Below are 13,528 nucleotides of genomic sequence, written 5' to 3'. Positions count from 1 at the left end.
ATTGACATTAAGGAGAGGCATGCTTAGTCGAGTGATCATAAGGGTCCAGTGAGTAGTGAGGTTGGTTGGGGTCACAGCGATTCAGACAGCTAGCCTGGCCATCGGTAGCAAGCTAGCATAGGATGGAGGTCTGTTTTTAGCCACCTCGTGCGTTTCCATCGGTAGATTAGTGGGGTTCCTTGTGGTAGAGGGGATCAATCCAATTGGCAAAATCGATATAGTTATAGTGACCCAAGAAAAATTGTCTGATAGATCTATTCAGAAAGCAGCCGATAAGACAGCTAACGATTATCGGGCCGCAGGTGGGCGTTCAGGTAACGTCGCGACGGAGGGGCCAGTTGGATAACTCCCTCGGGCTGATAACGTCAGTAGTCCAGTTGTGAAGGCCAGGTGGGGCTCTGCATTGGCAGTAAAACGGGTCCGGATAGGTATTTTTAGCCCAGGAGTGGCTGATGGAACTCTTCAGCTGGCTAGCTCCGGAATAATTGATGTTTGCTCCGGGATAGACGTAAGCCAATAGTCACACGGATAGCAGCTAGCTAGCTGCGAGATCCAGGTGTAAATGTCCAGAGCTTGCGGTTGAAATCCGGGGATATGGAGAGAAAAATAGGTTGCGTTGTACAAAACTGGCGATAGAATTTCGAGCTAAAGGATAGCTGATGACCACAAACCGTGTTTAGCTTCTGGTTAGCTTCTGGCTAGCTTCTTGTTAGCTTCTGGTTAGCTTCTGGCTAGCTTCTATTGTGGATTTCAGATTTGAGGTAAATAATACTTTTTTTTTAATTGGTGAGGCGGGTTGCAGGAGAATGTTTTGAAGTTGAGTTTTTGGAAATGAAAATATATAAAAGATATGCGAAGAAAGGTAGAAATATAGACGAGGACAAAGGATGTCTGACTGCTATGTCATTTTGGGTAGATGAATAACAGTGAAGACATCAAAACCATGAAATAACACATATGGAATCATGTAATAACCAAAAAAGTGTTAAACAAATCAAAATATATTTTATATTTGAGATTCTTCAAAGTAGCCACACTTTGCCTTGATGACAGCTTTGTACACTCTTGGCATTCTCTCAACCAGCTTCATGAGGTAGTCACCTAGAATGCATTTCAATGAACAGGTATGCCTTGTTAAAAGTTTATTTGTGGAATTTCTTTCCTTAATGCGTTTGAGCCAATCAGTTGTGTTGTGACAAGGTAGGGGTTGTATACAGAAGATAGCCCTATTTGGTAAATGGATAAGTCAATATTATGGCAATATTATGTTTCTTCAAGTGCAGTCGCAAAAACCATCAACCGCTATGATGAAACTGGCTCTCATGAGGACCACCACAGAAATGAAGACCCAGAGTTACCTCTGCTGCAGAGGGAAGTTCGTTACCAGCCTCAGAAATCGCAGCCCAAATAAAACTGACACTTCTCAACAGAAACTGTTTAGAGGAGACTGCATGAATCAGGCCTTCATAGTCGAATTGCTGCAAAGAAACCACTACACCAATAAGAAGAAGAGACTTGCTTGGGCCAAGAAACACGACCAATGGACAAAGAGTGGTAGAAATCTGTTCTTTTTTCTGATGAGCCCAAATTTGAGATTTATGGTTCCCACCGTCGTGTCTTTATGAGACGCGGCCTAGGTGAACGGATGATCTCTGCATGTGTGGTTCCCACAGTGAAGCATGAAGGAGGACGTGTGATGGTGTGGGGGTGCTTTGCTCGTGACACAGATGTGATTTATTTAGAATTCAAGGAACACTTAACCAGCATGGCTACCACAGCATTCTGCTACAATACGCTGACCCATCTGGTTTGAGCTTAGTGGGACTGTCATTGTTTTTCAACAGGACAATGACCCAACACACCTCCAGGCTGTGTAAGGGCTATTTGACCAAGAAGGTCAGTGATGGAGTGCTGCATCAGGTGACCTAGCCTCCACAATTACTTGATCTCAAGTCAATTTAGATGGTTTGGGATGAGTTGTACCACAGAGTGAAGGAAAGCAACCAACAAGTGCTCAGCATATGTGGGACTCCTTCAAGACTGTTGGAAAAGCATTCCAAGTGAAGCTGGTTGAGAGAATGCCAAGAGTGTGCAAAGCTGTCATCAAGGTAAAGGGTGGCTCCTTTGAAGAATCTCAAATATAAAATATATTTTGATTTCTTTTGGTTGCTACATGATTCCATATGTGTCATTTCATAGTTGTTATGTCTTCACTATTATTCTACATTGTAGAAAATAAAGAAAATCCCTTGACTGGTACTGTATGTAAATAAGGTCTTTCTGTTTTACCTTTTTAATACATTTGAGAATTTTGTTGTTGTATTTACTACATTTTAGAATACGGCTGTAACGTAACAAATGTGAAAAAAGGGAAGGGGTCTGAATACATTATGAATGCACTATACTCCTAAAAATAACATCTCGGGGCCTCCCGAGGGGCTCAGCTTGTACGTCACTGCATCACTGTGCTAGCTATGTCAATACAGATGCCGGTTCAATTCCTTGCTGTGTAGTGACATGGCGCACAATTGGCCCGGCGTCGTCCGGGTTAGGGGAGGGTTGGGCGTGCACGCTGACACAGTTGCCAGGTGTATGGTGTTTCCTCTGACACATTGGTGCAGCTGGCTTTTGGGTAAAGCGGGCATTGTGTCAAGAAGCAGTGCGGCTTGGCAGGGTCGTGTTTCGGAGGACGCACGGCTCTCGACCTTTGCCTCTTCCAAGTCCGTACGGGAGTTGCAGCGATGGGACAAGACTGTAACTTCCAATCAGGGAGAACAATAACATTGCAGGACTGCGGTTGGGTTTGGGACCAGTTCTTGCGGTAGCGGTCGGGAGTCGGACAGAAGCGTTATGAAATGCTGTGGGAGCAATCAGTCCTGTGCAGACCTATATATAGCAGCGTAAGTGCAGCAGTAAATATAGAGGAAAGTATGATCATAATGAGTAATGTCTCACACACTGTTGTATTATGAAGCTCTCGCATGGCTCTGTTGGATTTGAAATGTTGAACATTGAGATATTAAAGATATGATAGATCAGAGGCGTAGTATATTAAGGAGTGAGATCTGTTGGAAGACAGAGTGGCTGTGGAATGTGCTAGGTGGACGTGAGGAGATCAAATGATTGCTATAGGGGAGGTAGATGGGCATCTGTGGACTAGGGTAAAGGAGGGGTTGAGGTCAGGAGGTGACCCTCTTCCTGTGAAACCATAAGATGTAAGGATTGGAGAGAAGGAGGAGTGTCTTAAGTGGGATATACATACATTTGACAGTGAGAAATGTTTGGCTGTCTGAATTACAGCTGTAAAGACCCTTTGGGCAGAATTAAACTTGGTTAAGCTTCTCTAGTGTCTGTGAGTTATTTACTCTGAAAAATAAGAACCTCCCAATATGGCAACACTTGGTGCATAACATATTATGACATTTGCGGTTCACTGGATCTCATTTAGCATAATACACCATGACATATGAGCTCTACTGGATCTAAATTTCACTGTGGGTCTGTTCTCTGGCAGGCACACATCACCTTGTATGACAGCTGCCATTTTTCTTCTTTCTTAAGTGCCTGGAATGGATGCCCGGCCAATTCTAGCTCACATAGTGCTGTCATTCCACCTCATTAACTCTGTGTGTGAGAGCGAAAGAGAAAAGAGGGAGAGAGTTAAAAAAAAAAAAAAAAAAAAAAAAAAATGAATGCTGTCTTTTGGTATGCTATTGGTCCTTACTAAATTACACTTGAGCTGTGCTTGCCTACACTGTAATTACATGCAAATAGGTTGCTACCTATGTAACTACAGTACCATGTACATGCATAGTTATGCATAGGAACAGTTATGATAAAGTGCATGGAACCAGCATTTTTTATATTTATATGACCAACATAGAAAGCCTCCAATGTAGCAATTCTCAGGAAAAGGGCTCTTCGCTGGTACAGAAAACCTGTGCTTTGTAAGGCCACCTCTCAGACCTTACCGCATGCCAGTCAGTCGGCACCACTGCTCTGTGTTGTGTCCCTGCACATGTTGTTTTGATGCATCTGCGTGAGTGAAGAAACAATTAAGCTATAGATGTACAATGGTGCACCTGTATACGTCTCTCTCATGCTATCAGCGGTTTCTATTGATTCATGTTCATTAGTGATTATTCAATGCTTAGTCGTGTTATTCTCATACTGCTTGTGTTAAACAGAGAGTGGTTGAATAATAGGCTTTGGATTAGCTAATTATATCATTGATTAACTCATGTACTGTTGTAAAATGTGTTCTGGAGTCAATACTTAGGCCTGATGAGTCGAAACTGGCTTGTATGATCGTCTAATATAATTGCATTTGTCCCTGCAGATTAAACAGAAAAGCAGTGCAAGCTTCATAACTACACGATATCAACGCTGAACTAATACCACCTTTTTTTATTCATTTTTTTTTTGCAGAACAAGAGCTTGAAAAATAAACTGCTATCTGGCAACAAGCTGTGTGATGTCCATGCAGAAGAGGTAAGCCTTCTGGGGGGGGGGGGGGGGGGGGGGGGGATATGGTCATAATTCAGTTGGATTGCATTGGGGCCCAAGTCTTTATTGATTAGACTGGGCCTCACTTTACATGAAGTTGCTCTACTCATGCATTTATTATTCAAACCAATCTTGGCATTGCAGCCTTCATAAGAGTGCTTGTCATGAAGGCTGATGAAAACGGTTGGCTTTAATAATAAATAATCACTTTTTGTTGAACTTTAATTGTACCCCATGTGGCTGAATTTCTCCTGCACACAAGCTCCCCTTAGAACAACTCACCCAGCAAAAACAACTGTTGGTGCCTTGGATAACTTTGTACTCCAAAACAGTTTTTTAAAAAGCAGTGGTGTAGTCATGTAGGTTTCCAAGATATTTTGAATGACTTTGATTGGTCCTAGAGTCATATAGTTTTCACAGTACATGGAGGGGGAATTATTAATTTCAATCTATGTAAAAAGGAAATAAATGGCCAAATATGGACATACAAGGTTTTTCTAGGATGCTGACGATGAAAAACACAAGACTTTATGTTCTGTGCAATTTGGCTTTTCCCTGCTCTAAATTTGTATATTTTTGTCTATTGAAAAAAAAGGCAATGTTTTTTCAAGTACCAGCAGCTCTTTCTCTAGTCATTTGATGGAGGTGTAACACAAATACCTTTTCCCTCAGTGACATGTTCACTGAAGAGAAACCAAAACCTTTCAGAGCTTGACGAATACACGTTCTATCATCTTGATCCTGCTGGTCATTGGCCACTTTCAATGGCCACTCAGCTGAACGTACACTACATGACCAAAAGTATGTGGACACCTGCTTTTTTCGAACTTCTCATTCCAAAATTATGAGCATTTGTATGGAGTTGGTCCCCCCTTTGCTGCTATAACAGCCTCCACTTTTCTGGGAAAGCTTTCCACTGGACGTTGGAACACTGCTTCAGGGACTTACGTCCATTCAGCCACAAGAGCATTAATGAGGTTGGGCACAGCGTTCCAATTCATCCCTAAGCTGTTTGATAGGGTTGAGGTCATGGCTCTTTGCAGGCCAGTCAAGTTCTTCCACATTGATCTCGACAAACCATTTCTGACTGTACCTCGCTTTGTGCACAAGGGCATTGTCATGCTTAAACAGGAAAGGGCCTTCCCCAAACTGTTGCCACAAAGTTGGAAACACGTAATTGTCTAGAATGTTATTGTATGCTGTAGCGTTAAGATTTCCTTCACATGTGGCAGGGCTTGCAAACTATTACGGACAACAAAAGGAAACACAGCCAGGAGCTGACCAGTGACGTGAGCCTACCAGACACGCTAAATGCTTTTTATTCTCGCTTCGAGGCAAGCAACACTGAAGCATGCACGAGAGCATTACCAGGACGTGTACTCAGAGCATGCGCAGACTGACTGGAAAGTGCTTTCACTGACATCAACACTGTCCCAGAAACCCTAGACCCACTCCAATTCACATACCGCCCCAACAGATCCACAGATGACACAATCTCAATTGCACTCCACCCTGCCCTTACTTACCTCACCTATGTGAGAATTCTGTTCATAGACTGCAGCTCAGCGTTCAACACCATAGTGCCCACAAAGCTCATCACAAAGCTAAGGACCCTGGGACTCTGCAACTGGACTTCCTGACTGGGCTTCCTGACTGGCCGCCCCCAGTTGGAATGGGTAGGCATCAACACATCTGCCACGCTGATCCTCAACACGGGGGCCCCTCAGGGGTGCGTGCTTAGTTCAAAGACTCCAGCCACCCAAGTCATAGACTGTTCTCACTGCTACCGCACGGCAAGCGGTACCGGAGCGCCAATTCTAGGTCCAAAAGTCTCTTTAACAGCTTCTACTCCAGACTGCTGAACAATGAATCAGATGGCCACCCAGACTATTTGCATTGACCCCCCCCCCCCCCCCCCCCCCCCCCCACTGCTACATGTTGTTTATTATCTGCATAGTCACTTTACCCCTACCTACATTTACATATTACCTCAATTACCTCGACTAACCTGTACCCCAGCACACCGGTACCCTCGTTATTATATAGCCTCGTTATTGTTATTTTATTGTGTTACTTTTTACTTTATTTTATTTTGTTAATATTTTCTTAACTTTTATTTTCTTAAAACTGCATTGTTGGTTAAGGCTTGTAGGTTATCATTTCACGGCATGGTAAAGTCTACCCATGTTGTATTCGGATCATGTGACAAATATCATTTGATTTGATTTTGGAACTAAGGGGGCCTAGCTTGAACCATGAAAAACGTCCCCAGACCATTATTCCTCCTTCACCAAACTTTACAGTTGGCACTATGCATTGGGGCAGATAGCATTCTCCTGGTGTGGCTGAAATAGCCGATTCCACAAATTTCAAGCGGTGTCCACATACGGGGGTGCCGCAGGATTGCATGCGCTCCCCACTCCTCTACTCACTCTACACCAATGACTGCCCCTTTCTGTCCTTGAGCTGTTCTTGTCCATTGCGGTTTAGTATGATGTCATTCTGTATTATGTTTCATGTTATGTATGGACCCCAGGAAGAGTAGCTGCTGCTTTTGCAACAGCTAATGGGGATCCTAATCAAATAACAAAAAGAATACCTCCAACAACGCACTGTCAAACTCCTCAAGTTTGCTGATGACAGCACCCTGGTCAATCTCAACTCCGACGGCGATGAGTCCAAGTACCATGGAGAGGTTGACCGTCAAGTGACCTTGTTCAGTCGCAACAACATGGAACTCAACAGTCAAAACCATGGAGATGGTGGTTGACTACAGGAAATGACCCCCACCATCTCTCAAGTTTAATTAGTCGTTTGTATGGGATACAGATGGTATACACCGTCCAACGAAGTGCTTACTTGCAGGTTACTTCACGACAATAAGAAATAATAGAAGATAAGAATACATAAAGTAAATGGCTCACAGTAGAATATAATAAATATTTTATTATAAGTATAATACAGGCAGGTACAATGAGGGTCTCCCCCCTCTAGATTGATGGCTCAGCTGTCAGCACGGCCAAGTCATTCAAATTCCTGGAAACCATTATCCCCCACAACCTCAAGTAGGAATACAACATCACAGTAATGACCAAGAAGGCTCGACAGAGGATGTACTATCTGCACCAGCTGAGAAAACCAAAACTCTCTCAGACAATTCTGGTTTGGTTCTACGTCCATCATTAAGTCCATCCTCACCTCTTCTATCACCTTCTGGTTTGGATTTGTGTCTGCCAGCTGCAAGGGCAACCTGCAGTGCATCGTCCGGTTTTCGGAAGTCATCGGGTGTCACCTGCCCTCCATCAAGGACCTGCACGTCTACAGGCAGTGGTGTAAAGTACTTAAGTAAAAATACTTGAAAGTACTACTTAAGTCATTTTTTTGGGTATCTGTACTTTACTTTACTATTCATATTTTTGAGTACTTTTACTTCACCACATTCATAAAGAAAATATTGTTATTTTTACTTCATACATTTTCCCTGACAACCCAAAGTACTCGTTAAATTTTGAATGCTTAGCAGAACAGGAAAATTGTGAAATTCACGCACTTATCAAGAGAACATGTGGTCATCCCTACTGCCTATGTTCTGGTGGACTCACTAAACAAAAATGCATCTTTTATAAATAATGTCTCAGTGTTGGAGTGTGCCCTTGGCTATCTGTAAATTTTAAAAACAAAAAAATTGTAATTTGAAATGATTTATACTTTTCCTTTTGATACTTAAGTATATTTTAGCAATTACATTTACTTTTGATACTTAAGCATATTTAAAACCAAATACTTTTACTCAAGTAGTATTTTACTGGGTGACTTTCACTTTTACTTGAATCATTTTCTATTAAGGTATCTATACTTTTACTCAAGTATGAAAATTGGGTACTTTTTCCACCACTGCCTACAGGACAAGGAAGCGTACAGGTAAGATCATCACTCACCCCGGACACCCCATATTTCAAAGACTCCGCTCTGGCGGACGGCTTAGGTCAATCAAGACCAAAACCGCCTGCCACCTGAACAGTTTCTTTCCCCATGCTGTGGCCCTCATCAACTAGCCATCGGGCTCATAGGGATTAAGTGACTTTGCATTGGGCCGATTACTGCGCCTTGTCATCAATGACCTCAAATAGAACTCTGCACTATACTACTATAGTGCATTTGCACTATGTACACCGCCGCACAACACTGTATATGCACTGTATATATTTACCATGGTAGCATCCTTTCCTCTGCTTATTTACAGTGCATTCGGAAAGTATTCAGACCCCATTGACTTTTTCCACATTTTGTTACAGCCTTATTCTAAAATAGATTAAATTTAAAAAAATCCTCATCAATCTACACTCAATATCCCATAATAACAATATGGGTATTGTGTGTAGATTGATTAGGGGGAAAAAATATTATATCCGTTTTAGAAAAAGGCTGTAACGTAACAAAATGTGGACAATGTCATGGGGTCTGAATACTTTCTGAATGTACCTTAGATATATCCCCTCTGTAAATTGTACATTCCCACTAATCAGCCTAAACCCCAGAGTTTTATGGTTAATGTTCCGATATCCTATATTCTGTACAATGTCTATGTTGTCTTTATTCTGTTTGTAAATTGTCTATGGCCGGCAGCACCTTCTCACCAAGGAAAATTCTGTGTATGTGTAAATGTACTTGGCGAATAAAAGTGCTTCTGATTCTCTCTTTGCTTACCCATAGTGGTCATGATTTCCTCATCTGCATATTGGCATGACCCATTCATAGCTTACTTGTCCCTCTCAAAGCAAGTGAATCCCAACCTTGACTTTAGATTTGAATACAGCGGTTAGTGAGCCAACGCTTGAGTATTTTGTTAGGATAACAAAATGCACCAGTTAATATTGCTCCACTTATTGCTCCATTCCACTTTCTTGATCCAAATTCATTGGTTTCAGGCACATTTAACTTTATGATCAGCTCGCACCTAAACAAGTTTAATGAACCCTGATAGAAAATGCAGGTGGGCATTTATTGCCATGAATGTCGTCCTGGAGGCAGCCCTGCATAGTGGTCACTGGCTGGCACAGCCACAAAGTCATACAATCTAAACCTAACCCTAATCTGAACCACACTGCTAACCCTAATGCCTAAGCCTAACCTTACATTTTTGTTTTCATGAATTTTTACGATATAGCCAATTTTGACTTTGCAGTTGGCCCATCTAGCAGAAATCGCTCAGTTCTGCCTCCAGGGGAAGATTTATGACAATAAACAGCAACCTGTGATAGAAAATAGAGCTTGCCAGAATGGAGTTGTTTGAAAGTTGCTCAGATATTTATTTAACCTCTATATTTTATGGGAGATCTCAGGATATATGAGCGTTAAATGGATGCGACATAGCTGTCTTGGGATGTCCCAACTGCTGTGGGAATAGGGATAATAAGATAAAGAAACTCATAATTTGTTTTATAGTACTCATAAACATATAGCTGTTTCGTTGCCATGGGTTGAGTGAGCTCATGCACTTTGACATGTTACAAAATGGATTAACAACATTGGTTGTTAATAACGATCACGCAAGTGATATAACATCTAAGACCAGTGACAAGTTAACTGTGCTTGGGTTACCATTTCAACAGTGCTCAATCAAAAATATACATATTATTTTCTAATATTTTCACACTTCCCTCTCCTTGTACTGTCAAATACATGCAACACCCTCCCCCCTCATAGAATAAACTCAAAATAATGTTTATGACCTCAAATAACAGTAGCTGTAGCGACCCTGTGATAATAAAGGGGATATCGAGTTTGCCACTTTTTGTGGCACAATATTTTGTGGCACAGTCAATGCTATGGAGGGCTACTGGCCAGAAGGTTGAAGGTTTGCCGACCACCACAGACAAGCTCACTCTCCCTGCCTGTTTCATTACAGTATGATCAGAGCCGGCTGCAGAGAATGATCAGCTAGGGGGAAATCAGATTTTCAATATTTTGATGCCCTATTTATAATTCTATAAAATACAGTTAACAAATTTTCCACCAACAGGTTTCTGTGCCAACGCACCACACAACCAATAAACAAAGCATACCGATTTTGGGCACAAAACTGATGTTTTGTAACCAATGTATTTTTCCATTCATCAACTGGCCACTGTACAGTTTGGATTGATTGAGTGATTGATTTTATTTGTCAGTTAAAAGAATGCATACAGTATATACAAAAGTGACTGGGAATAAATAACACATATGGAATCATGTATGAACCCAAAAAAGTGTGGGAAAAAATCTAAATAGATTTTAGATTCTTCAAAGTACAAATTATGTTGGGTAAAACAAAGGGCGAATTAAAAGTACAAATCTCGGCGCATCGTAGCACCATTAGGTGCAGAAACTCGACTTACCCAGTTGCGGCCCACTTTTTGGACGCAAACCACTCGATTTTGTCCCTACGTTATATTGGCATCAAACATGTCCCCCTCCCTAGGGGAGGGGGTGACCTTGACAATTTATTGTTAAAACGATAGGCTGCCTGGATCTTTAATTTAACGACACTTGCTCCCTTCGGTCTCAATGTAGACTTTGATCTGAAGCCTTTCTTGTGATTATTGTGATTTTGCTGTTGTAAATGTTTGTATGCCTATGTAGCCTAATTGTATCTATGATCGTATGCTATCCATTTATGTTTTTTGAATGCTATTTTAATATATGAGAATTAACCAATGATATCAGGCCACACCCGGCCATGATTACAGACACCTGTGTGTGTCCTTTGACACTATATAAACTAGTCACCCTGCAGTGTTTGTCATTATACCCTGATGAAGACAGCTTGTCTGTTGAAACGTTGGATATTAGTTTATTAAATTATTGCATCCGAGCTCCTAGAGTGTGCAGCGTTCCTTTCATTTTTCAAAGATTCTTCAAAGTAGCCATCCTTTGCCTTAATACGCTATCACTTCTGATTTGCGCTTCGTGGGACTATCATTTGTTTTTCAACAGGACAATGACCAAACACACCTCTAGGCTGTGTAAGAGCTATTTGACCAAGATGGAGAGTGATGAGGTGCTGCATCAGATGACCTGGCCTCTACAATCACCCGACCTCAACCCAATTGAGATGGTTTGGGATGAATTGGACTACAGAGTGAAGGAAAAGCAGCCAACAAGTGCTCAGCATATGTGGGAACTCCTTCAAGACTGTTGTAAAAGCATTCCAAGTGAAGATGGTTGAGAGAAAGCCAAGAGTGTACAAAGCTGTCATCAAGACAAAGGGTGGCTAATTTGAAGAAGCTAAAATCTATTATTTGTTTAACACTTTTTTGGTTACTCCATGATTCCATGTGTTATTTCATAATTTTGATGTCTTCACTCTTATTCTACAATGTAGAAAATAGTTAATTTTTATTTTTTAAGAAAAACATTTGAATGAGGAGGTGTGTCCAAACGTTTGACTGCTATGTATATGGCCTATATAAAGGAAGAGAAGCTTAAGCCTATCCCCGGAGAGATAGAGATATGCCGGTGGCATGCTACGACAACGACACGCATTTCTTTATGTCAGATGGCTACTATTCAGATATAGACGTATAGATAGAGGGTAATTTGTACATTTTGTATCCAAATATTTTGTAAAAAGATAAGCATTATATTGTTAGATTATCGGAGTAACTCTGATGGTCCTGAAACAGTTCCTCTGTCAGTTGGAGCGCTGGGACGTACTGCTTTCATATCATAGGCCTGCAGTAGCTTAAGCTTAATAATAGCCACACCATACCAAACCTTCACAAATGTTTCTAAACTTTATTAGGGTAATATCGAAAGTAAGTCAAGCCATTGTTTATAGGGAAAATATGAGCAGAAGAGCAAAATTAAAGCTGGGAAAAAACACACTACCCTCCCCCTGAACCCCAAAAAAGCACACAACACTCCCTAAAGCAAAAAGAAAAGTTTGACAATTCTCCCCTATTTTGGACCACACCTCCCCCTAGTAAATTTTGATCTGTCTATAACCTAATTTCACTCTCACCTTTTTATGTATTATTTTAAACTTGGGCTTTTTATGTATTAATTTAAAATAGGCATTTCTACCTTTCATGTTATCCACCTTTTATTTAAAGAAGTTACTTCCCCGGGGGGATGTAAACAGCTGTTAAACTCTCATTGGTGCAAAGGTTCCAAGAGGACTGAGAGGACTGACTGTATCTCCAGCATCAGGGAGCCAACCCCCATGTGCTTCCATGAGCTTACTGATGTGTAACCATAGTAATGTCAGGGAGAGCTGGTCACTGTGTGTGTTTGTGCACACGTGTGCTGCAGTTATGATCTGAGGCCAGGGAAAGACATGCATTTTGCAGACTGTCTGAGCTCTGTGTGTTTGTGTCTGTATGTGTGAGTGTGTGTGGCCATCGAGACGAGAGGGGTGCTACCAGGGAACTGTATGTGTGGTAGTGGTTGTGTGGAGTGAAGTGAAGTGGGAGTGAGAATAGGGCTTTAGACAGTGGGCAAGTAGCCAGTGCAGGACTGAATCATTGTGTGGGCTTTGCAGTTCACTGAATGGGAGATTTTACATTTTCTTGCTCTCTGTAGGCCCCTCCTTTGAGCTGGAGCTTTGCCCAAAGAACACGCACAAAGGAGTGCTCTGCTGCAACCGGCAAAATCCTGCTACGTGATCTAAAACCAATTTCACTATTTGAATAAGCTAACACTTATTTTCTTATCTTCTCCTTGCAGTCCAAAAAAATCCAGGCTCAACTGAAAGAGCTGCGGTACGGGAAAAAGGATTTAATTTTCAAGGTAAGCGCAAAGTGAAGGGGGCTGCTTTATTATGGTTCCAGACCAGGAGTAAACAGGTGCTCCAGCCCACCTTGAAAAGATGATCCTATCCGGGGGCACTTGGCTTAATTAGTAAGTCCCCATTGGAAGGGATGGCCAGTACACAGAGGGCTCACAGGCTTTTGCACCATTGCTTTTCCCTCTTATACTGTAGTCAGTGCAACGTGCATTATTCTATTACCACCCTGGAAGGTTTCCTTTGGTTTCATGATTA

General features: G+C 41.7%; 1 protein-coding gene across 1 annotated transcript in view; it reads left to right on the top strand.

Annotated features, from left to right (window-relative positions):
* LOC110526185 (leucine zipper protein 2) overlaps positions 1-13,528 on the top strand; it is a 192,754-nt gene that overhangs the window by 141,238 nt on the left and 37,988 nt on the right. Inside the window, exons 6-7 of the mRNA XM_021606898.2 lie at positions 4,429-4,491; positions 13,213-13,275. Of these exons, the coding sequence (XP_021462573.2) occupies positions 4,429-4,491; positions 13,213-13,275 (126 nt within the window). The remainder of the gene's footprint in view (positions 1-4,428; positions 4,492-13,212; positions 13,276-13,528) is intronic.

The sequence above is a fragment of the Oncorhynchus mykiss genome, chromosome 6 (assembly GCF_013265735.2).
Source record: "Oncorhynchus mykiss isolate Arlee chromosome 6, USDA_OmykA_1.1, whole genome shotgun sequence".
Lineage (NCBI taxonomy): Eukaryota > Metazoa > Chordata > Actinopteri > Salmoniformes > Salmonidae > Oncorhynchus > Oncorhynchus mykiss.
The sequence above is the reverse complement of the archived record's forward strand: the minus strand, read 5'-3'. Positions and strand labels throughout refer to the sequence as shown.